Genomic DNA, 24,084 nt, shown 5'->3' with positions numbered 1-24,084 from the left:
AAGGAGCGCTCCAATTTAGGACTTTAGTTTCACTGTCACGTTTTCTTGTTATCGGTATTGTCTTTAATAAACCCTCTTGTTATTTACCTGTAAATTTTAAATCCGCCTCGGTTGAGTTACTTTTTGCAGGTTGAAGACTGTTTTGCGGGATCGCTCAGGTAAGACCCTTCATTCCTCCTCTTCCCTTTCTTCCTCCGGCGCATATATAAAGTCCGCATTTGATCATCGCCTCGGAGTTAAAGCTTGCTTTGGCTGTTTATGATCCCTGTGGTGTTCACTTGGGGAATCACACGACAATACTTTACTCGTATTATTGAGTGGTTCTCTTAAATGCACTTTAATAAGTCCCCAGTTAGCTTTCGACATGAAGAAAGGGCTTGCACTATTGGTAACACAATTGATATTGTATTGTAAGATTGTTGTAAGATTGTATTGTAAGATTGTATTCATAAACGGTCATTGTTTATGAATTTGTGCTCCAATTTTTTATTGTGATTGGTCATGTTACATGGATGGCAGGGAATATGACTGCCTATTTTGTGACGTCTATGTTTATTGTAAAATAATGCCATGTCTGCCGAGCAACTTTGTGTATGTACGCGTGAGGTCACGTGCTAATTGGCAATAAATACTCTTGCATGTCCTCTTTTTGCTCTGTTCAACCTACGATTTTCCTAGGCCACCCGTTGATTTGGAGGTCGGCCAACACTACTGCATGACAACGAAAGATGCAAAAACAAATCCTCTTAACTGCCGGCTCAGTAACTTACTTCCAATTGTAAGCAAAGTCAGAGAACCAATCATAACAGTTGACATCAAATCCTTTTTCTCAAGCGGCCTGTTCTCAGACCATAAGTTTGCTTTCCAACCTGGTTATCCCACCCTGGAAATGCTGGCGCTGCTCTCCCGAAAAAGGATGGTTGCCCTGAATCAAACGGTTGTCTCTTGACATATATCAAGCATTTGACACAGTCTATATCAAGCCTTTCTCTCCAAATTCCCAGCCTACTGCATCTACGGCCACCTTCTCTCATGGCTTGTTGAGTTCCTCCACTCTAGTAGTCAGCACATGGCTATCAATGGGATCATCTCAATTCCTCTCCCTTTCAAGGTTGGAGTGCCCCAAGGCAGAGTCTTTGGGCCCAATCTTATTCCTCATCTTCATTCATGATCTTTCTGATTGTCTGGAAAATCCTCCTTATGTTTATGTTGACGACTCCACACCCTCAGTTATAGCATTATCTCTCATCCTTCAGATAGGCCGTGAGCCAGATCTTCCCTCTCTGCAGACTTTGCTGCTAGATTGCCAAAACCCAGGCTCACAATGCAATCGCCAACTTTTTCAGTCTGTTCAATCTCAGCCTTCTCTCCTGAGATTCAAAATGGCTGTTCACCTCCAACCATCCATCCATACTCATCATCATTTCTACACTCATTAACCCTCCTTAAGCCCACCCCATCCTTTCCAGGTTATTGTGTTTTCTCACGTCACCCTCCACCAACCTTTCTGTTTTTTCTTCTGCTGCTGTTTCTTAACTGGTTTTGCCTTCCTCTTCTTTAAGCCTCCTCTTGCTGTGTTTGAGCTTGTATCCAGCTTGTTCACCCCTCCCTCTATCCAACTTCCAGTTTTATTTATATGCCCTCCCAAATCCTTTAACGAGTGGGCCCCCATCTTCTGATGGTCTACCAATCGGTCTTGAGGAACATGTATCTAACTACTTTTGTGTGGAGGATTATTGAGGCAGAGGGGTGTGCAGGGAAGAATAAAAATGGTCAGTGAGGAGCGGGAACGATAGAGCGAGGCTGTTGGATGGGTGAGTGCAACTGCTATTCGGGTGACGGTCTGATTGGTCCATGGCTCCATGAACCTGGAGAGTTGGGTCCGATACGTACCATCGACCAGAATGAGTTTGTCCTGTCTGTGCCCTGGGCATCGGAATTCTGCACCAGCATGATCTCCAGCTCTGCCACACCACCAGCAAAGACGTTCCATCCTATATTACCTCTATCAGTTATTGTCATGGTCATCAGTTATAATATACCTGTTAATTACTAATGTGAGGACGCCATCTTATTTAACATTATCTGGAAGGAGGAGGACCGCTGAATATGGCAGGAAACTCAGGTGACGTAGACGTTCCCACCCAGTCCATTCAGCCTATTAAACGACTTTTTTTGTGACCCGTGCCTCGCAGATCCCATACTTGCTTTCCATACATGGGTCAATTTTCTATCGTTTAAAATTACATCTTATCTGCATAATTTTTAAAAAAAAGAAGGTTTGCAAAAGTATTTCAGATATGTTTATTATTTAAAGTAAGTAGGTTCAACAGGATGGTATGGTACTGCACAGTTTACATGTAAGGTAACTAGTCTGGGTTTGATTTCCGACCTGATCCACCTTCGGTGGTGGAGGTAATGTTTTCACTACTGTCCGTTTGTTACTTGTGAAAATCGAAGAATTTTCAGGTATATTGTTTGGTCTTGTGTGTTATTCTGTCTGTTTGTCTGTATGTCAATTGCCCACAGCGCAGAATTTTAAACCGATCTTTACAAAACTTCAACATGGTGGAGTTGGCCATAAGGAAGAAGCCTATTGATTTTGAGGTCAAAAGGTCAACATAGGTCAACGGTCAACAATTTCATCAAATTTCTAAAATCCTCAATTTTCATCCGAATAACTTGAAATTTGAAGAGGATTTGCACATCAGGTCATTGAATTCAACCGACAATTATTTTTGAGGTCAACATAGGCCAAACGGTCAATATTCCTGTGGAAAGGATATCTCAAAATATTGTGGACGGATTTGGCTGAAACTTGGTTGGCAAGATTGGGGTGTATGACAAGGACAAATCAGTTCGATGTTGGTGAAGATCCGACTCCGGATCCGGATATGAGAATTTTTTTAATTTTTGAGTGACTCACCCAAGATTCACCCCAGATTTGAAATACTGACTTCTTTCCTGGAAGTCCTAGCAGTGTCAATTTGTTTTATATCTCTCCCTCCTCCCCCCCCCCCCCCCACTTCCCCTGCTCCCTCCACCCAAGCCCTCTCCCTCCTACAGATCTCCCGATGTCCATGTTCTCTGCTGTTGTACTTGTGTGCTTCCCACTCTCTCCCCATCTTGTCTCCCGATCCCTTTATCATACGTTTTATGTGTCCGTTTATGTTTTTTGTGATTAATGTTAGCTCTTACACGAGCCTCGATCTTGTATACAAAAACAAAAACAAATTCTTCACCATTGAGTTAAAGGGCCAAAAACGATATACAGTATAGCATGATATTTAAAAAAGTTGTGGATGACTTGTGACAACACTAGGTGGATGAGTTGGGCAAGTGACAATAACAAGCTGATTAGATTTTGGTTCATGTCCGAATCCAAATCTGGCCTATCAGTGGGATGCTGTTCAGCCTGGTGGAGATTTGCTCTCTACCATGTGCCGTTCTAGTTCTAGTATTTTGTTGCATTTGGCCTTACCAGGCTGGGCATTCCACCACAAAGTGTGCCATTCCTCGGGTGAATGCTAAGCCGGGTGTCCTCTCTGCGAGCACTGGCGGACGGGAAAGACCCCCCGGTGACTTTGACGAAGAGTAGGCGAGTTACCTCTGGCACCTTAAATTAAAAAACCCTGCCAAAATCACCTTTAGTCGAATGCCATGCCTGGCCAGCTAGTTCATGAAAGACCTGGCCCAATAACTTTTCTGGTCATTTCGACAAGAATGTCAGAATAATTGGGGCTATTAAAGAAGGAGTAGTAGTGATTACGTCAGGTATGAAAAATGGGGATCCTGCTCTTCCACATCGATTATAGCGAAGAGTAAAAGCAGCAACTTAAATTGGTCTCAAGGTGAGACGCCATGTGATTATGGAGCTGTATTCAAGTCGAGCATTGCGTAAGCGATGTACTTTAGTGTGTCGGGCCATGAATCAGACTTTGAGTTATATTGTGAATATTGTAGCTTCCTTTGTGAAGGTGTCCAAAGAATTGGGAATACTTTCATCCCTAAGCCTCCCAGATCATGTATGCTGATTTTGTTTCCATTCCTAAACCAGAAGACCTAGTTATGTTAGAAATGCTTGTTTGACCCAGTTTATTGGATTCAAAACAAAACTTTGGATTTCAATTTTAAAAACTTTAATTTGAATTCAAAACAGACTAAATTAACTATGCTCATCTCGTCTCTGCGTTTACACCAACCAAGCATAAACATGTCAATGTGAAATGGACCTGCAAGGATGGGTAATGGGACTTTTTTGGGAAATGGCCCTACGATGATGGGCAATGAGCCTTTTTTAAAATACCCATCCATGGTGGACCCATGGTGGACCCATCAAAAATGTAGTGGTCTGAGAGGGTCATTAACCAGTGTGGCAGCTACATTCAAATGTAAGGTGTGCACAGAGGGAGCTGCAGATGGAGGAAATGTTGAGTTGGATCTTGGAGACGGCGTGAAGCTGGAAGGTGTGAAAACATTTTGCTACCTCGGAGACATGCTGAATGGAGAAGGTGGATCAGACTCGGCAACGGTTGCTCGAGTGAGATGTGCATGGAAGAAGTTTCGGGAACTGAGTGGCGTGCTGATGAGGAGGAGAGTGTCGCTGAAGCTGAAGGGAAAGGTGTATGCTGCATGTGTGAGAAGTGTTATGATTTATGGGAGCGAGACATGGGTAATGAACGTAGAGCAGCAACGAAGGCTGGAAAGGGTGGAAATGCGAATGGTTCGATGGATGTGCGGAGTATCGTTGAGAGAGAGGAAGACAAATGATGAATTGCGAAAGATGATGGGAATATTGCCTGTGATTGATGCTGTGAAGAGGAACAGGTTGAGATGGTTTGGTCATGTATTGAGGAAGGATGAAAGTGACTGGTTGAGAAGAGTGATGGAAGTTAATGTAGAAGGAAGTAGAGGACGGGGAAGACCGAGAAAGACTTGGCTAAAGATGGTGGAAGAAGAAATGCGGGCAAGGGGGTTAACAAGGAGAGATGCAGAAAATAGGGCAAAATGGAGAAGATTGTCATGGGGACCGCAAGGCTAACCCCCGCTCTAGCAGGGAACATGGCCTTAAAATGCATGTTGTTGTTGTTGTTGTTGGTGGACCCATTAACCCTCACATCGGTGCAGTTAGAGACCAAAAAAAAGACGTTTACCCATAACCTTATCGTGAAATCATTGTCGTAACATGTCCAGTGCCAACAACCCAGCACATGGTCCATTGAGTGCAAGGATGTGGTAAGCAGGAAGTGAGAGGTATGGCCATTTGTCTGATTGAGGAACTCTCAGTATGTCAACGTGAACAAATTACCAATTCCTAGTGTAACCTACAGGGTGCATTGCATCAGTGGCACAGCCACACTACCAGCAACCACAGGCTGTATATAAAATGGGTGAAAAATGAACAAAAGGAATTCAATCAGGTTGTATTCATGCAAAGGATTTGTCTACTGTGGCCTCCTTACAGTATCCGTGTTAAGTGTATGTGCAGCGTCAGATCTGCATCCAGACCTGAACCAAAACCTAATCTTCTTGTTCTTGTCACCTCACAAACTCATCCACCAAGTTTTGTTATAATCCGTCCACAACCTTTTTGAGATATCGTGCTATATATCGTTTTTGGCCCCATCTCTCCATGGTGAAGAATCACTTGAAAAATTCTATTTAACGGATCTGGATCTTTTACCGAAATATAATTGATTCCTCGTCGTCACGCACCCAACCTGTCCACCAAATTTTGTTTTTTTAAATCCAAATCCATCCACAACTTTTTGAGATAGCCTGCTCACAGACAGACAAACAGGGGTGAAACCATAACCTCCATCCACCTTCGGTGACGGAGGTAATAATCAACTAGTTGACAATCTGAACACTATATTTCAGCCTGTCACACTTTGCAAAGGAAATACCCGAACTTCAATCGAATCGTCAAAATGCCAACTGAGCTTCACCTCCTTTTGACGAGAAGGTAAAAAAAAATAAGAATACATTTTTATCAACAAATCGCTCACCATTTTTTTTTTTAACTAAGATAAGTCACTATAAGGCATCTACATTCTGCACTTTCTGTGCCCTTCAAGTACAATCCGGTTGCTCTGGTCAGGCGGAGCATTGCGAATCCTTTTGCCTTGTAAAAGGCTCCGAGTGCTCTTTGCATCCCGCGCTTTCATTGTGTGTACCATAGAGTACCGTCTTTCCTCCCTTGCCTTGTCAAGTGGACTGGTAAATCTCATACTCCCGGATATTTACATCTCATTACAAATGGTTTCCTTTTATTCTTGGCTCCGTCCCCCATCTACGTATTAGTTGTGGAGGACCGCCAGACCAGTTCCATAGAACCTTTTGCGGAGAAACAACTTTCTCTGTCCATTCAGTAATATATCCATTTGCTGCCCATATTAACGTCAATAGACTTCTTCCCTCTTTGTTAAAAAACACTTTTTCATTCGATTAATTGGCTTTCTTTATCCATTTACATTCAAATATTCTCATTCATTTAGCGAGGCTACCACATTATGTTTAAGCATCGCATGTACCCCATTTTGTCTGCCAATTATCCTCTAAAAATGCTTTGATAATACTCATGAGACACATTGATGCATTCATAAGAAAAGTCTGATTTTTCTGGTTATCCCATAAATAGAGTTAAATGATGTTGCTGGCATATCACTAAGCTCACTGATCTATATTTTCCAAATCTTGTCATGTATTAATCAAATTAATGGTACTACCTTTTCATTTACAGTAATCCTTTGGTTACTTGCCCTGAGTGAGATGGTAAATCGATGTTGATGTACAACCTTTTAATGCATGCTTTGTTGTAAACTATGGGGCCCACCAGTTGTATATATGCTGAAATGTTCTGAAGAAATGTTGTTTTTGGGGTGGGAGGGGGGGGGGGATACAAGATGGAGGCTCATGTAAGAGCTAACATCAATCACAAAAAGACAAACGGACACATAAAACAAATAATAAAGGGAGCGGGAGACAAGATGGGGAGAAAGAGGGAAGCACACAAGTACAACATTTGAGAGCAGGTACATCGGGAGATCTGTGGGAGGGAGAGGGCTTGGGGAAATTGTTGGGGAGAGGAATTGTTCCGGGTTCAGGATTTGACAAACCTCGGGAAGCGATTCAAAAGGTGGGAGAATTTCTGGGACTGCTGGTACTGGATGACATAAGACCAGTGTGAGTTGTGCAAATGGTTAAGACGGTGAGGTGTGGATGGCTGAGTGCAAGAAAGTGCAAAGAGGTGGCATGAGAACAAGAGGCAGTGGCCCGTTTCCATTCCATGGATAGCGCGGTGGAGAGGATCCCACCAAAAGTGACACATTGCATGTGTGAAACAGATCACCGAGGTGAGTGTGGAGGGAGCAAAGGATGCTACAAGCAGAGGGTGTAACAGGTAAAGCTCAGTGGCAGACATGTCAACAGCAGTGGACATGCTGAAAGACAGCTATCATCTCTTCGTTTTGATTTATAAGGCCTTGACAGTAGGAGCAGCCAATCCAGATTTGTCTGACACTGCTGTAAGTTAAACAGGTAGTTGATAAATTGTTTATCAAAGAAACAATTACTGTGAAAAACTATTGTGGATATCAAGAGCTTTGTTAAAATTGGAAACAGATTGACTAGTCTAACGTTCACCTTGACGCACTCCTTATGGATTGTGGGTGTGCTTGCCATCAATCATATATCAGATAACGTATATCCCACAGCAAATATAACCTCTTAAAAGTCACCAACATAAGAGGTGCAAAATTGTTAAGGCAGGATTTGAGTACAATTATCGTCAATGCTAACTCGAAACCTCCCATAGCAATACGAGTGAACGTGAAAGCAACATGAGCAAGGATGAAAGTTTTGTACCAGAAATCCATCTTACTATAATTCACCAAATGTCTGTCTGTCTGTTTCCAGGTACCGCAAAAACGGCTCAACCGATCGCAACGAAATTTTGGGTGGGTAATCCTGGGACCCCCTGGAGTAAAATAGGCTATATTGTTTTTCCAATTTTTCCAATTTCCAATTTTTCCAATTTTCCAGTTTTTCCAAACACGATGGAATAATATTTACCGATATGAACATATTTACCGATAGACACTGTGATTGATGCTGTGAAGAGGAACAGGTTGAGATGGTTTGGTCATGTGTTGAGGAAGGATGAAAGTGACTGGTTGAGAAGAGTGATGGAAATGAATGTAGAAGGAAGTAGAGGACGGGGAAGACCGAGAAAGACTTGGCTAAAGATGGTGGAATGAGAAATGCGGGCAAGGGGGTTAACAAGGGGAGATGCAGAAAATAGGGCAAAATGGAGAAGATTGTCATGGGGACCGCAAGGCTAACCCCCGCTCTAGCAGGGAACATGGCCTTAAAATGCATGTTGTTGTTGTTGTTGGTATGAACAGCGATTTCGCTTTTATTGAAATTCTACAAATACTGTTTAGATTTTGATGATGTGCGTGTGATATGATTTAACGGATGTTTATATATATCGTTTAAAATAAAAAAAGCCTTCAATTTCTGATATTTTGCCTTTTCATTTGGGCAAAATTGAAGCCCTGCCCGTAGGGTGGGTACCATTGCTAGTAGTTTTAATTGATTAGAAACCTTGGCTTCAAACGAAAGACAGATTCCATGCATTCCGAGACACTTTGTACGAGAGTTCATTGTTGTTCTGTCTCTTGTGATAGAGAGGGTAACAGAGGAGCACATCTCAGACACTGAATGAAGCCAGGCATCATTAGATGTTAAAAGATTTTCATCTTAATACTGGCAGGTACCAAATAAGAGGAACACGTGACAGCAAGGAATAGCCAATAGTTAGGGGGAATGGGCCTGACGTGGCTAGTGCACATGAAAATAATTCCTTGCATCTCAATGAAGGAAGTTTAATATGAGAACTCTTGCTCTTCCCTTAATAGAGATTTTGTGCACAAAAAAATATGATTACAGAGGTAGGAGCAAAAAGATAAAATATATGGTTTGTTGTTTGTAAAAATTGCACCCGTGTCCGAAGGAAGCGATTCAGTTTGGCATTTTTTATATAAAATAGGCAAAGCCAAGAAACGAACGAACCCATTAGAATGAACCCTTAGAACCCCTTAAGATTACCCTTTAGAATTACCCTTTAGAATCGCCCTTTAGAATCACCCCTTAGGATTACCCTTCAGAATTACACTTTAGAATTACCCTTTAGAATTACCCTTCAGAATTACCCTTTAGAATTACCCTTCAGAATTACCCTTTAGAATTACCCTTTAAAATTACCCTTCAGAATTACCCTTTAGAATTACCCTTTAGAATTACCCTTTAGAATTACCCTTCAGAATTACCCTTTAGAATTACCCTTCAGAATTACCCTTCAGAATTACCCTTTAGAATTACCCTTTAGAATTACCCTTTAGAATTACCCTTCAGAATTACCCTTTAGAATTACCCTTTCGAATTACCCTTTAGAATTACCCTTTAGAATTACCCTTTAGAATTACCCTTTCGAATTACCCTTTAGAATTACCCTTTAGAATTACCCTTTAGAATTACCCTTTAGAATTACCCTTTAGAATTACCCTTCAGAATTACCCTTTAGAATTACCCTTTAGAATTACCCTTTAGAATTACCCTTTCGAATTACCCTTTAGAATTACACTTTAGAATTACCCTTCAGAATTACCCTTTAGAATTACCCTTTCGAATTACCCTTTAGAATTACCCTTTAGAATTACCCTTTAGAATTACCCTTCAGAATTACCCTTCAGAATTACCCTTCAGAATTACCCTTCAGAATTACCCTTTAGAATTACCCTTTCGAATTACCCTTTAGAATTACCCTTTAGAATTACCCTTTAGAATTACCCTTTAGAATTACACTTTAGAATTACCCTTCAGAATTACCCTTTAGAATTACCCTTTCGAATTACCCTTTAGAATTACCCTTTAGAATTACCCTTTAGAATTACCCTTTAGAATTACCCTTCAGAATTACCCTTCAGAATTACCCTTCAGAATTACCCTTCAGAATTACCCTTCAGAATTACCCTTTTTTTTTTTTTTTTTTTTTTGTATACTGAATCGAGGCTCGTGAAAGAGCTGACATTTACTTCACAAACAAATCAACCAGACAAACAAAATATATAAAAAGCGGGAGTGGAAAACAAGATGGGGAGAGAAGGTGAAGCACACAAACACATCTAAGAGCAGGGAGATGTGTGGGAGGGAGAGGGCTTGGGGGGAGGAGGCATGGGGGGAAGGATGGGGGAGGGAGGAAAGAGTTACTTTAGAATTACCCTTTATAATTACCCTTTAGAATTACCCTTTAGAATTACCCTTTAGAATTACCCTTTAGAATTACCCTTCAAAATTACACTTTAGAATTACCCTTCAGAATTACCCTTTAAAATTACCCTTTAGAATTACACTTTAGAATTACCCTTTGGAATTACCCTTTAGAATTACCCTTTAGAAGTACCCTTTAGAATTACCCTTTAGAATTACCCTTTTAGAATTACCCTTTAGAATTACACTTTAGAAGTACCCTTTAGAATTACCCTTTAGAATTACCCTTTAGAATTACCCTTCAGAATTACCCTTTAGAATTACACTTTAGAATTACCCTTCAGAATTACCCTTTAGAATTACACTTTAGAATTACACTTTAGAATTACCCTTTAGAATTACCCTTTAGAATTACCCTTCAGAATTACCCTTTAGAATTACACTTTAGAATTACCCTTCAGAATTACCCTTTAAAATTACCCTTTAGAATTACCCTTTAGAATTACCCTTTAGAATTACACTTTAGAATTACCCTTTGGAATTACCCTTTAGAATTACCCTTTAGAATTACCCTTTAGAATTACCCTTCAGAATTACCCTTCAGAATTACACTTTAGAGTTATCCTTTAGAATTACCCTTTAGAATTACTCTTTAGAATTACCCTTTAGAATTACCATTCAGAATTACACTTTAGAATTACCCTTTAGAATTACACTTTAGAATTACCCTTTAGAATTACCCTTCAGAATTACCCTTTAGAATTACACTTTAGAATTACCCTTCAGAATTACCCTTCAGAATTACCCTTCAGAATTACCCTTCAGAATTACCATTCAGAATTACACTTTAGAATTACCCTTCAGAATTACCATTCAGAATTACACTTTAGAATTACCCTTTAGAATTACCCTTCAGAATTACCCTTCAGAATTACCCTTCAGAATTACCCTTTAAAATTACCCTTTAGAATTACACTTTAGAATTACCCTTTGGAATTACCCTTTAGAATTACCCTTTAGAATTACCCTTTCGAATTACCCTTTAGAATTACCCTTCAGAATTACCCTTCAGAATTACCCTTCAGAATTACCCTTTAGAATTACCCTTCAGAATTACCCTTTAAAATTACCCTTTAGAATTACACTTTAGAATTACCCTTTGGAATTACCCTTTAGAATTACCCTTTAGAAGTACCCTTTAGAATTACCCTTTAGAATTACCCTTTAGAATTACCCTTTAGAATTACCCTTTAGAATTACCCTTTAGAATTACCCTTTAGAATTACCCTTTAGAATTACCCTTTAGAATTACCCTTCAGAATTACCCTTCAGAATTACACTTTAGAGTTACCCTTTAGAATTACCCTTTAGAATTACCCTTTAGAATTACTCTTTAGAATTACCCTTTAGAATTACCATTCAGAATTACACTTTAGAATTACCCTTTAGAATTACCCTTCAGAATTACCCTTCAGAATTACCCTTCAGAATTACCCTTTAGAATTACACTTTAGAATTACCCTTCAGAATTACCCTTTAGAATTACCCTTTAGAATTACCCTTTAGAATTACCCTTTAGAATTACCCTTTAGAATTACCCTTTAGAATTACCCTTTACAAACAACTATAGGTTGTTAATACTATTGCAGGCTTTGATTGGCTTAATCACCTCCTCCTGTGTTGCAGATTCTTGCACTCGTATTATTTTTAACGTCCTGAGGGATGATGTGAAACATTGATTTTTTTTTTTAAACAATTGCACTCGTATTTAACTTATACGATTTAACTCGTATTTAACTTACATGTATTAACTCGTATAATACTCTTGCACACGTATTTTTAAATTTATTATTGATTTATCATTGAAATCGTATTATTTTTAACGTCCTGAGGGATGATGCGAAACATTGATTTAACACATTGATGCGAAACACAAAGATAAAAGTTTTAAAATATCTGGATAGAGAAATGTTAGACAGATCAAAGTCGAGGAAATAAACTTCAAAGCCACCCTGCCAACCCATAGGGTCTGTTATCAGGTGATTATTTGCTGATAAGTTAAATGACTTAAGTAAGGAAAGAACTGGAGAGAAGCTAGATGGTTCCACCAATTAGGAGAAAATGGGAAGAAGTCATGGAGATGAGCTTTCAACCTGGACTCATGTTCACGAAGAAGGTATGGGTTAGAAAATAAGTGATACACTTAAAATATGCAAAAACAGTCCTGTCCTGCTGCAACAAGTAATGCATTGTGTATCACAGAGAGGACTTGATGATTGCATGAAATCAACAGGAAGTTGAGTGAGATCTGCTATTTGCCATCAGAAGCATGGAGAAGCTGATGTTTCGTGCATTAACTATTCATCGGAGAAAAAGAGCCAACTTGGTTCTACTCTCCCACATCTACTTAGTGCCTTCAGAAAGTATTCACACCCCTTGGCTTTTTCACATTTTGTTGTGTTACAGCCTGAATTTAGAATGGATTAAACTGAGATTTTTTTTTGTCACTAATCTACACATAATGCCCCATGATGTCAACGTGGAATTTTTTTTTTTTAAAGAAATTTTTACAAAATAACTAAAAATGAAAAGCTGAAATGTCTTGAGTCATTAAGTATTAAACCCTTGGTGAGGGAGGTGACCAATAACCGAATGGCCACTCTGACAGAACTACAGAGTTCCATGGCTGAGATGGGAGAACCTGCCAGAGGACAACAGTCTCTGCAGCACTTCACAAATTCAGGCTTTATGGGAGAGTGGCGAGACAGAAGCCACTCCTGAGAAAAAGGCACATGATAGCACACGTGGAATTTCCAAGAATACACGTGAAAGACTCTGAGAGCATGAGGCAAAAGCTTCTGTGGTCTGATGAGACAAAAATTGAACTCTTTGGCCTGAATGCAAAATGCTACATCTGGCGGAAACCGAGCACAGCTCATCACCCATCGGACAGCATCCTTACCGTGAGGCTCATCACCAATTTGACACCATCCTTACCGTGAAGCATGGTGGTGGCAGCATCATGCCATGGGGATGCTTTTCAACGGCAGGGACTGGGACACTTGTAACAATGGAGGGAACAATGGATGGAGACAAATACAGGCAAATCCTTGAGGAGAACCTGCTTCAGAGTGCAAAAGACCTTGGACTGCAGCGAAGATATATGTTCCAACAGGACAATGACTCCAAGCAAACAGCGAAAGCAACACTGAAATGTCTTCAGAACAAGAATGTGAAAGTCCTTGAGTGGCCCAGCTAAAGCCGAGACTTTAATCCCACTGAGAATCTGTGGAAAGACTTGAAGATTGCTGTTTACCGACGCTCACCATCCAAATTGACAGAGTTGAGCAAATCTGCAAAGCAGAATGGGAGAAACTCCCCAAATCCAGACTTGCAAAGCTGATACAGACATACCCAAGAAGACTCGAAGCTGTAATCACTGCCAAAGGCGCTTCTACGAATTATTGACTCGGGGAGGAGGGAGGGGGGTTCAATACTCATGTAAATTGGATACATCTGCATTTAATTTTTTATTATTTTGTAAAGATTTCAATTTAAATTTTTTCACTTTGGCATTATGGGGTATTATGTGTATATCAGTGACCAAAAAATATCTCAATTTAATCCATTTTAAATTCAGGCTGTAATACAACAAAATGTGAAAAAGTCAAGGGCTGTGAATACTTTCTGAAGACACTGCAGCTGCTCTTTTGGTCTGACGAAGGGTTAATGCTCGAAATGTGAGCTCATTGCTTTCCACGATGGTTAGCATACATCAATTAACGTCCTGATGATTTCGTCCATTCTTCTACCTGTCTGCTGACGCAGATCGAAACTAGTCTTCAACAGCAAGACTATTTTCATTCTACTTAATAAATGAACCGCAGTATGCTGTGCACTTCACGTATATCTATAGACAGTGTCTTCCTTCACTCGCTAATGTTTCTCGAACACGAAATTATCATCACAACCAGCTTGTATTTTCAGGGTTTTTCCTCTTTAAAAACCTGAGCATTTCCGTTCCTTTGTCAAATAAATGTTTCATCAGCAGAAATGCCCTTTCTCCATCCATTTATGTTTGTGACTTAAATCCTAAATGAGGTGCAGGGGGGTAAACACTTGCTTATCGTAAACTTTTCTAAGGTTATATCACCATTCAAGCTATTTTCTACCCTACATGAACACTCATAACCCTCAACAAACAACAAGGATAACCAACACACCTGCAGGACTCTCTTGGTAAGGCCGGTTTTCTGTGACAGCTGCTTCAAGTCCTTGGCGTCAGGGTTATGATTGAGAGCAAAGAAAGACTTCATGGTGCGCAGCTGGTGGTGCTTGAACGAGGTGCGCATGCGCTTGCTCTTCTGCGGCGTTGAGAATGCATGTGCAGCATCCAGTCCTACAGCGTCTGCACATCCGACTGGGGTATGGGTGTGGAACAGCGAGATGAGCACATGCTGAGAAGGCCTGGGGGATAACAGAAGCTTCCCACGTTGTCGGTACAAATAGGAAGAGGGGGTGGACAGGTGTCATGAGTCGCATGGCCGATTTGATGCCACTGCTTCCCAGTGCTGTACCTCTCACATTCCCTCAAACACAAAAACAAAACGATGTTCCTACTTACATTACATGTAAATCGTTGTAAGCATGCATTTACTTATTTTTTTTGTAGCTTTTAAGATTTTTCCGCTTGCTGTCCAGTTATGTTTATCAAACAATGATGAGCATCTTGGTGACATGTTGGAAGCCTGAGGTTTACAATGCTAAGCCAATGAGTTTGTCGGTTAAATACCGTAATCATATTTTGGATAATTATGAAGATTGCATGTTTTCATTTTGCAGAGAAAGTACTTGGTTATTATTTATTTATTTACTTATTTATTCGTGAAGTACTTGGTTATTTATTTAATTATTTATTCGTATACAGCCTATGACTGCTTGGCTGCATCATTTTCTGGGGGTTCATCTATATACATGTATGTATATATATATATATATATTGTTATGTTTGTGGGGGAAAATGATGAAATACCATAGAACAGGTAGTATCGTATAGGTGTAGCATGGACCATGGATGCGTAGGAGACATCTCGATGTATTAAGTCGGGAAACTGGCGCTTAAGATTGCTTATGTGTCTTCACATGGGGGTCGGGGAAGGGGGGGTGGAGCTATGTTAACTAGGTAGGAATTAAAGTTCGTTTTCCACAGTCTGTGATTGCTCCCTGTGGTTTTCCCTAAATTTTTACAATTATAACAAGGCTGGACATAAAAACTCACGTTCGTTACAACAACAATAATAACAACAATCGCCCCCTGCAAGCAGGCAGAGCGATCGGCAAATAAGCCCCCCTCCAAACTATCATAACCGACAGGCCATGCCCCGAGCTTCATCATTGGTCGTGGAGACGTGGAGTGATTCGACGGAGCTCGGGCGATTGGACGGTGTGATGTGACAGACGGTTCGAGCTTGGAGCAGAAAGAAGAAGAATCGCTGACTCTCTCTCTCTCTCTCTCTCTCTCTCTCTCTCTCTCTCTCTCTCTCTCTCTCTCAGGGTCTTTGTACTAGCTCAGTCACTTTTGTGCTGGCTCTTCTGGCTCGGTGCACTGGTGCTGAGAGAGAGAGCGGTGTGGAACTTTTGTGATCGGGAGGAGGAGGTGTTAGTGGCGGTTTGTGGGGCTCTTGGCTCTTCGGACGGAGTGGGGACCGAAAGAGGACCGTCCGCATGAATTACCTCACGTACGTGGCGCTGTGGAGAGCGACTCCGCGCCATTGCTGCCTCGTTTCCCATGCAAGCGGCTTCGAGCCACTCTGTACTTTCGACTTCATTCAACAATCTCGTTGAGCAAGCTGAATGGCAGCCGACCAGAGAAGACAAGATTATTTTATCTTGTCTTTCCCCTTGTGTGTTTTTGAGTCTGCTAGAGAGTCCCTCAAAGGAGTGAATATTTACTTTACCTCAACCTTTATTTTGCCATGCTTTATTTCATTAAATTAATTATTGTGGCATTTTATTTGTTGTGTTGTTTATTTGTTCTGTGGTTTCGAGAATAAACCCATGTGGCTTCCGTCCAGGTAAGCGCTTTGGTTCCCTCACTCGCGCGCGACGGACCAACTGCCAGTTTCGGCTACACGCCTTGGAATTAAGGACCGTTATGGCTATTCATCACCCAGTGGTTTTAACCGCTGGGCTGACAGGACAATATATATATACACTCGGCCATTTACGAAAATTATTGAAAGTGTATGTATAGTGTTGCGGATATGAGGATTGTATTTTTTTTATTGTGTGCTTTATTTTTATTATTGCTTTATTCTGGCCCTCCTGCCTCCAGTGTTGTGTAAAGGTTAAAAGGGCGTCCCGGTAGTTAATTCCATAAAGCACACACATTGAAGGACACGATAAAACCCTTGTTCAGTAGCTTATATCCTTATTATGTGTTTTAGGGTAAGGCCTTGTCGTCCATTAACATGACACTCCATTGTACCAAGTGAGAGATAGATTCCCTTCATTCCCATTCCCAAAACCTCCATTTCCCCGTTCGTAATGGCCAAGCCTCAAATTGGCAATTACATCCCCTCCAATTGCCGCCATTGACCACGAGGCAGGGTTGGGGAAGAAAGGCGGGTCCCCACCTCGTCATAGAGGGGAGGAGTGAGTCAGCCCCACTCAACCAACCACGAACAAGGGGTTGGACTTGGAGAGGGTGTGGCGAGAAACATCAAGGAGGTTCGCGAAGGTTGAGGGGCGGGGCCTATATAACCCGACGCGGGACATTCCCCAAAGGAGAGTGGCAAAAAGGTCCAAGGCAGATGAGATGAGAAGAGGGATGAGCTTTTACGAGATGAGCAATGACAAGAGCTGAGTGTGTGGTTTTTGGTCAGAGCTGGGTTGGTCGTCAGTGGTGGTCAGTGGTTGCGTAGAGTGGAGGGGTTGCGTTGAGTTGTCGGTGCTGAGGAAGAGTTGGACTAAGACAGAGTCCTGGAGTTAGTGAGAGAGGGAGAGAGAACCCGTCACACCAGACCCCCCACCAGCAGCGTTGGCTTGGCTCCACCAAGCAGCTCCGACCCGTTACCCCGTGCACACGACAGGATCGGTGGCATCGGCGGCCGTCGAGGTCCAGCCCGACGTCCCGTGCGGGATCAAACTCCAGCCAGCTCCGTGCCTTCCTCCAGCCATTCCTGCCTGCAAGTTCCCCATTTGCGTACGTGAGTTTGTTTTGTTTGTTCTGTCCGGGGTAGGTAATTAAGTCTGTATAAGCTAGTATTTTCCCTGTGTCTCTAAAAGCTTCTGTATATTATTTTATTATCTTTCCTTCTCCTTGGTTATTTTGAGCCTGTAAATAGTAAATAAATTTAGTAGTATTTTCAACCTTTGTTTCGTCTTCTTATTCCTTTTCTTCACATCCGTCGTCTTTGTCTTTTCCCTGATTGAATAGCTGTGGCGCGATACGGCCAACGTCTGGGTGAATCGGGGAAACTGTTAGGTCGCGGTGCCTTCGCTCGGCAAACAACATCCTTAACCGCGGACCGTAACAATATATATATATATATATATATATATATATATATATATATATATATATATACACACACACATACATGCATATACACTTTCAATAATTTTCGTAAATGGCCGAGTTCAAGAGAAACGATGACACCTTTAAAAAAATATTTCATTTTTGCAACCCAGAAAAATGAATAGGATTTTGATGGCCTCATCAAAACTGCACCTTAGGCTTATAATGACAACAATTAACCGTTAACTTGTACAACACGTTAAATAAGAAACATTCACAGTAAATTTCATACCTTGTAATACAATTTATAAAATGCAGTACGTTATGTATTTAATACCAATACTTAGTTGTATACTAGAAGAGTTACCCGGCGTTGCCCGGAAAATAGTCAGTCACGCAATTTAGTTTAGTGGGCTTTTTTCAGAATTTTTTGTTTGTTTGTGGGTTTCTTTAATGTCACAGGAAGCCACGCCCCTAGTCTAAATCTGATGTGCCCATGTTTTTTGTAGTGAAAGGTTACCCCCCCAAGAACCCCTTTTTCCCTCTCCAAGTCACTTCCTTAGGCTGTCCATGAGGCACAATCGAACAAACAGACGTTCACAAATAGGGTTATAGATAATGTACACGCACAAGAATACCATTGTAATTGCTCCACAGCAGAGTTGGTACACTTTTATGAGACTACACAGAATATGTTTGCAAACTTCCATATAAATATTTCCAATCTCACTGACTTGACTCGCTCAAGCTATAATGTGATTATGGTGAACACAAAAAGATACACCGAAACCAGATATTGAGAGCTCAGCATATCTGAATGACTTGTGAGGGATCATCCTACCAATCCTATCCAGTTCATGCACTAGCTGTTTATGGAAGGCAAAGTGAGAATTCAAAATAGGCAGGAGTACTGGGCCCTTAATTGACAGACAGTACACTACATGTAGATTAGCCTTTTGTATATTGAGATGCAAAGGGAAAAGCAGTCATTGTCGGAGCCAGAGAGTATAACAATGCACCTACAGGTGGTATTTAAATGGGTTCAGCGACATCACAAATTAAATCAACAGGATGGAGCCCGCGAAATATTCCAAAATAATGGGCTGTAATATTCCAAAACAAGCTCAATGCACTACTTGTGTATGCTATTTCCCACCTGATGGAGCCCGCGAAAGGTAACGCCATATTAATTACCTCCGCCACCAAAGGTGGATGGAGGTTATGTTTTCACCCCTGTCTGTCTGTCCGTTTGTCTGGTTGTTTGTTTGTGAACAAAATATCTCAAAGTTGTGGATGGATTCGGACAAAATTTGGCAGAGATGTAGCGTATGTGACAAGGACGAAATGATTAGACTTTGGTAAATATCCGGATTCGGAACCGGATACTAGAATTGTTTAAGTGATTCTTCACCATTGGGAGATAGAGCCAAAAACGATACATAACAGGATATCTCAAAGAGTTGTGGACGGATTTGGACGAAACTTGGTGGACCGGTTGGGTGTCTGACAAGGACGATTCGATTCGATTTTGATGAAGATCTGAATATGGATTCGCATATGAGATTTATTTAATTTCAAAGTGATTCTTCACCATTGCGAGATAGAGCCAAAAACAATACATAGCAGGTTATCTCAAAACGTTATCGACGGATTTGGACGAAACTTGGTGGACATTTTGGGTGTCTGACAAGGTCAATTCAATTCGATTTTGGTGAAGATCTGAATATGGATTCGCATATGAGAATTATTTAATTTTTAAGTGATTCTTCACCATTGAGTAATAGGGCTAAAACTAACATATAGCAGGATATCTCAAAGTTATCGACGGATTTGGACGAAACTTGGTGGACAGGTTGTGTGTTTGTGACGAGGAAGAATAGATTAATTTTTGATGAAGATCCGGATCCAGATCCGGCTAGTAGAATTTTTAAAGCGATTCTTCACCATAGGAAGATAGGGTCAATAGGAGGATATCTCAAACATATATACAGGGTGATTGAAAAGTAACTCCCTATTTTAAAATACTTATAATTTATTTCTTAACTATAATTTTTACAGGAAATGGATATAAGAAGAAAGCGTATAGCATGAAGTTTTATTTAAAATTCGATATGGGTACCAGAATTCGCCACCAGCTTCTCAAGCCGCCCGGGAACCGCGTCAACTGATTTCACCAGGAACTCTTGTGGGATGGAAGACATAACTTCTCGTATTCGCCCTTCAAGTTCTTCCAAAGTCGTTGGTTTGGTACAGTAGACTTGCTCTTTTACCCAACCCCAAAGAAAAAAGTCACATGGTGTTAAGTCAGGGCTCCTGGCTGGCCACTCATACGGACCACGACGACCCATCCATCTCCCAGGGAAGTGGGCATTCAGCCATTCACGAACAACAATAGCAAAATGTGGAGGAGCGCCATCTTGCATGAAAATCAAATCTTCAACATTCTCCGAAGCACTGATAATTGGCCAGATTTCGTCTTGCAGCATGGTGAGGTACCTTTTGGCATTCATGGTATCGCGAAGAATGAAGGGACCTACAATCCTTTCCGAAGTCATTCCACACCACACCGTTACCTTGGGCCGATATTGCGTTTTTTCAGAAATAACACGAGGATCTTCTCCTGCCCAGTAATAGCAGTTGTGACGGTTCACAAACCCACCGATGTGAAATACCGCTTCATCAGACCAGAGGATATTTTTAAAGAGATCAGACCAATCTTCATACCAAGCCAGCATCACCTCCCCAAACTCCATGCGAATGTCGCAGTCTTCAGCAGAGAGTGCTTGACAGTAGTGCGGCTTCCAAGCATGCCATTTAAGCTCCTTTTTGAGCACAGTTCGTACTGTGTAAAAGGAGAGCCCACTTTCCCTTGCTGCTTGTCGAATTGACTTTCTTGGGCTATGTGTAAACATTTCCTGAACTGCTTGCACTGTCTCCGGGTCACTGGACTTGGAAGGGCGACCGCTTCTTCGAGTATCAGATACAGATCGTGTAGCCATGAGTTTTGCATGACAATTCTTGATCGTCTTTGCCTCAACTTGAGCATGTGCTCCTTTAATGGTCCTGCACCATCTTTGCACTTGAACAACGGATTTCCAAACTTCGTAACGTGCCGCTAGCTGGGCACGCTCCTGCAGGGTAAGACGTCCAGCCATGTTTGTAGGGCTTCCGAATTTCAAACAAAACATAATCTGAAAAAAAACCAACACAGATTAAATTCTCATACATTAAGGAACAAACACTAAAAATTTGAGAAACATATTACAATAAATAAATAATTTCTAAATATTTTAAAATAGGGAGTTACTTTTCAATCACCCTGTATATCTATATATAGCATATATATATAGCATATATATACTAATAAATATAGCAGGATATCTCAAAAAGTTGTGGACGGATGATTTTGATTAAATGTGATTTTTTTTTTGTGATTTTCTGGTCTACTCTGGGATACAAAACGTAAACTGTTCACCTGGCGAAGGTATGCTCTCTAATGAGTGCCGTTCTAGTTTCACATGCTATCACTTCATCTGTAATAGCCACGATTATTCTCAGATTTCTATGGGGTCAACCTGGAAAGCTTTAGGCCCAAGATTCTCACAAATAGAACCAAGTCTCAAATGTGAGCCACCTCTGACGTTGACCTAGTTTTAATATTGGGAGATGTAGAATGCATGAAAGTCATAAAGAAATCACATGATGTCTGTTGCCAATTCAGTAGTGCGTTTAGGAATCCCCCGCCGGTGTGATGGATAATTTCCTTACTGAATGATAGTCGTGTATTTTTCCTCCCGCCAGGGAGTAATGCATTCGATCGTGTCCGTCCGTCTGTGTGTGTGTGTGTGTGTGTGTGTGTGTGTGTGTGTGTGTGTGTGTGTGTGTGTGTGTGTGTGTGTGTGTGTGTGTGTGTGTGTGTGTGTGTGTGTGTGTGTGTGTGTTCGTGAACAAGATATCTGGAAAAGTTCAGAACGGATTTGGATGAAAGTTGGTGGTATGATTGCCCTTGGGATAAGGAAGAATTTATTAGTTTTTGGTGAAGCTCAGGATATTATTCCAGATCCAGGAATCTTTTGAAGGATTTTTTTACCATTGGAAGATAGGGCCCATTTTTTAAAACATTATATTCTATATATATATATATATATATATATATATATATATATATATATATATATATATATATATATATATATATATAATCTGTGCAGTGTCTGTCTTGTGTTGTCTTGTCTTGTGTTGTCACTGAACTACTCCCTCAAACTTTTGTGAAATCGTACTATTCCAACTAGACCCACAGCGGGAGTATGCGCTCTACTGAGTGGCATTCTAGTTCTTATTCTTAAATGATGTTTTTCTCCTCTAATTCCGAGATGTATCAAAATAAATTCTCTGACAGTTAGGGCTTACTTTCTTTTTCATTTATTGTTTTGGGGAGAGGGGATGTTAAAGAAAACGTATTATTCCAACTTGACCCACGGCGGGAGTATGCGCTCTACTGAGTGGCGTTCTAGTTATGAATGTAGCTCATATTGGGTACAACAGGAGACTGCAGGGGTCATACACTTACCTTTGAGTTTAGTCTGGATTTCATTCCTGACGTGACTACATTGTTTGGATGTACGTTAAGCTGTTCGTCCATAATCCGGCATTAGTTGGTCGACATTAAATATCCCAGGGGTTATTTGTGAAGAGTAGGCGAGTATCACCGGCAACCTGAACAAATTACAAATTCCGGTCCAAGTCATGTACAATCCAACCACAAGCCTGTAGATGTCAGTTTACCAAAGATTGTGCAAATACTTTCCTGGCATAACCCACAGGAAGGTGTGAATAATTGCGGCCGTTGAAGTAGTAGTAGTAGTAGTCATAGTAGCTCATTTGCATATGAAAATAAAGTATATTTGGTGCAGTCACTGATAAATGTAAAAGATCGATAAATATTTCAGGTTCAATGTGAAACACACAAGGAACTAGAACTGCACTCGGTCGAGCGCATACTTCCGCTAGGCTGAACAGTTTACGTTTAGTATCCCACTGATAGGCCGGATCTGCAACCAGACCTTAACAAAATTCTTATCAGCTTATTGTTGTCACCCACCCAAAGCATCCGCCAAGTTTCGTCCGAATCCGTCCACAACTTTTTGAGATATCCTGCTTTATATTGTTTTTAGCCCTATCTCTTAATGGTGAAGAATCACTTAAACATATAAAAAACTCGCATCCGGATATTCACCAAAATTGAATCAAATCTTCCTCGTCACACACCCAACCTGACCAACACGTTTCCTCTGAATCCATCCATAACTTTTTGAGATATCCTGCTTTATATTGGTTTTTGCCCGATCACTCAATTGTGAGGAATCAGTTAAACATTTCTCAGATCCAGATCCAGATCTTCACCAAAATCTAATCATTTCGTCCAAGACGCATACCCAACCTCAGTAAATTTCGGGCGAATCCATCCACATTTTGAGATATCCTGTTCCCAAACAAACAAACAGACACAGACTAGTGGGGCGGCTTAGCCCAAATATTCAAAAGAATTGTGCATTTTGTGATACAAGCACCAAATTTGGCACAAATGTACATTAATATGTTGCGAACATTTTCAGATACTAGGGCATGCCCGTACTATATATAAGCTAGGACGTGCCCGTACGTGGGTGCCCGTTCCTTGCCAAAAAAAAAAAAAAAAAAATTTGTGTAGGGGTGTGTGTGTGTAAACATCCTAGGGCGTGCCCGTACGTGGGTGCAAAAAAACATGCGTGCAAACAACAACAACAAAAAAAAACTTTGAAACCACGTGGCAGTAACGACCACAGAACCCCCCCCCCCCTCTATTTACATGAATGGTTTGGTCCATTCGCAACGACCACAGAACCCCCCCCCTCTATTTACATGAAATGGTTTGGTCCAAAGCGAACGGCTTGCGGTGTTTGGTAAAGAAATCGCCATAGCTCGGTAACTACTTGTCCGATTAATTTCAAACCTTGAAAAGGCACATCCTCGGGTCCCCAGCAATATACCTGGCAAGTTTCAAGTATATCGGACCGGTAGTTGTCGAGAAACAGCGGTCACAGACAAACATACAAACACACATACACACATACACACATACACACAGAGATTAATGGAATTATAGATAGATTGGGCCACTTGAAATTCCGTAACTTTTTTTTTTCAAATTTTTTCAAATTTCGTAATTTCAAATTTTTCGGGTGACACCGTCACAATTTCGGTCTTCGAGGCCGGCCGATAGGCAAAGTGTGACCGGAAGGGACGAGGTTCTC

General features: G+C 41.0%; 1 protein-coding gene across 2 annotated transcripts in view; it reads right to left on the bottom strand.

Moving 5' to 3' along the window:
• LOC137419035 (LIM/homeobox protein Lhx9-like) overlaps positions 1-24,084 on the bottom strand; it is a 212,661-nt gene that overhangs the window by 14,906 nt on the left and 173,671 nt on the right. For both annotated transcript variants that reach the window (XM_078767524.1, XM_078767523.1), the window contains exon 4: positions 14,496-14,692. In XM_078767524.1, the coding sequence (XP_078623650.1) occupies positions 14,496-14,692 (197 nt within the window). The remainder of the gene's footprint in view (positions 1-14,495; positions 14,693-24,084) is intronic.

Source organism: Myxine glutinosa, chromosome 13 (assembly GCF_964187855.1).
Source record: "Myxine glutinosa chromosome 13, kmMyxGlut1.1, whole genome shotgun sequence".
Taxonomy (NCBI): Eukaryota; Metazoa; Chordata; class Myxini; order Myxiniformes; family Myxinidae; genus Myxine; species Myxine glutinosa.
The sequence above is the reverse complement of the archived record's forward strand: the minus strand, read 5'-3'. Positions and strand labels throughout refer to the sequence as shown.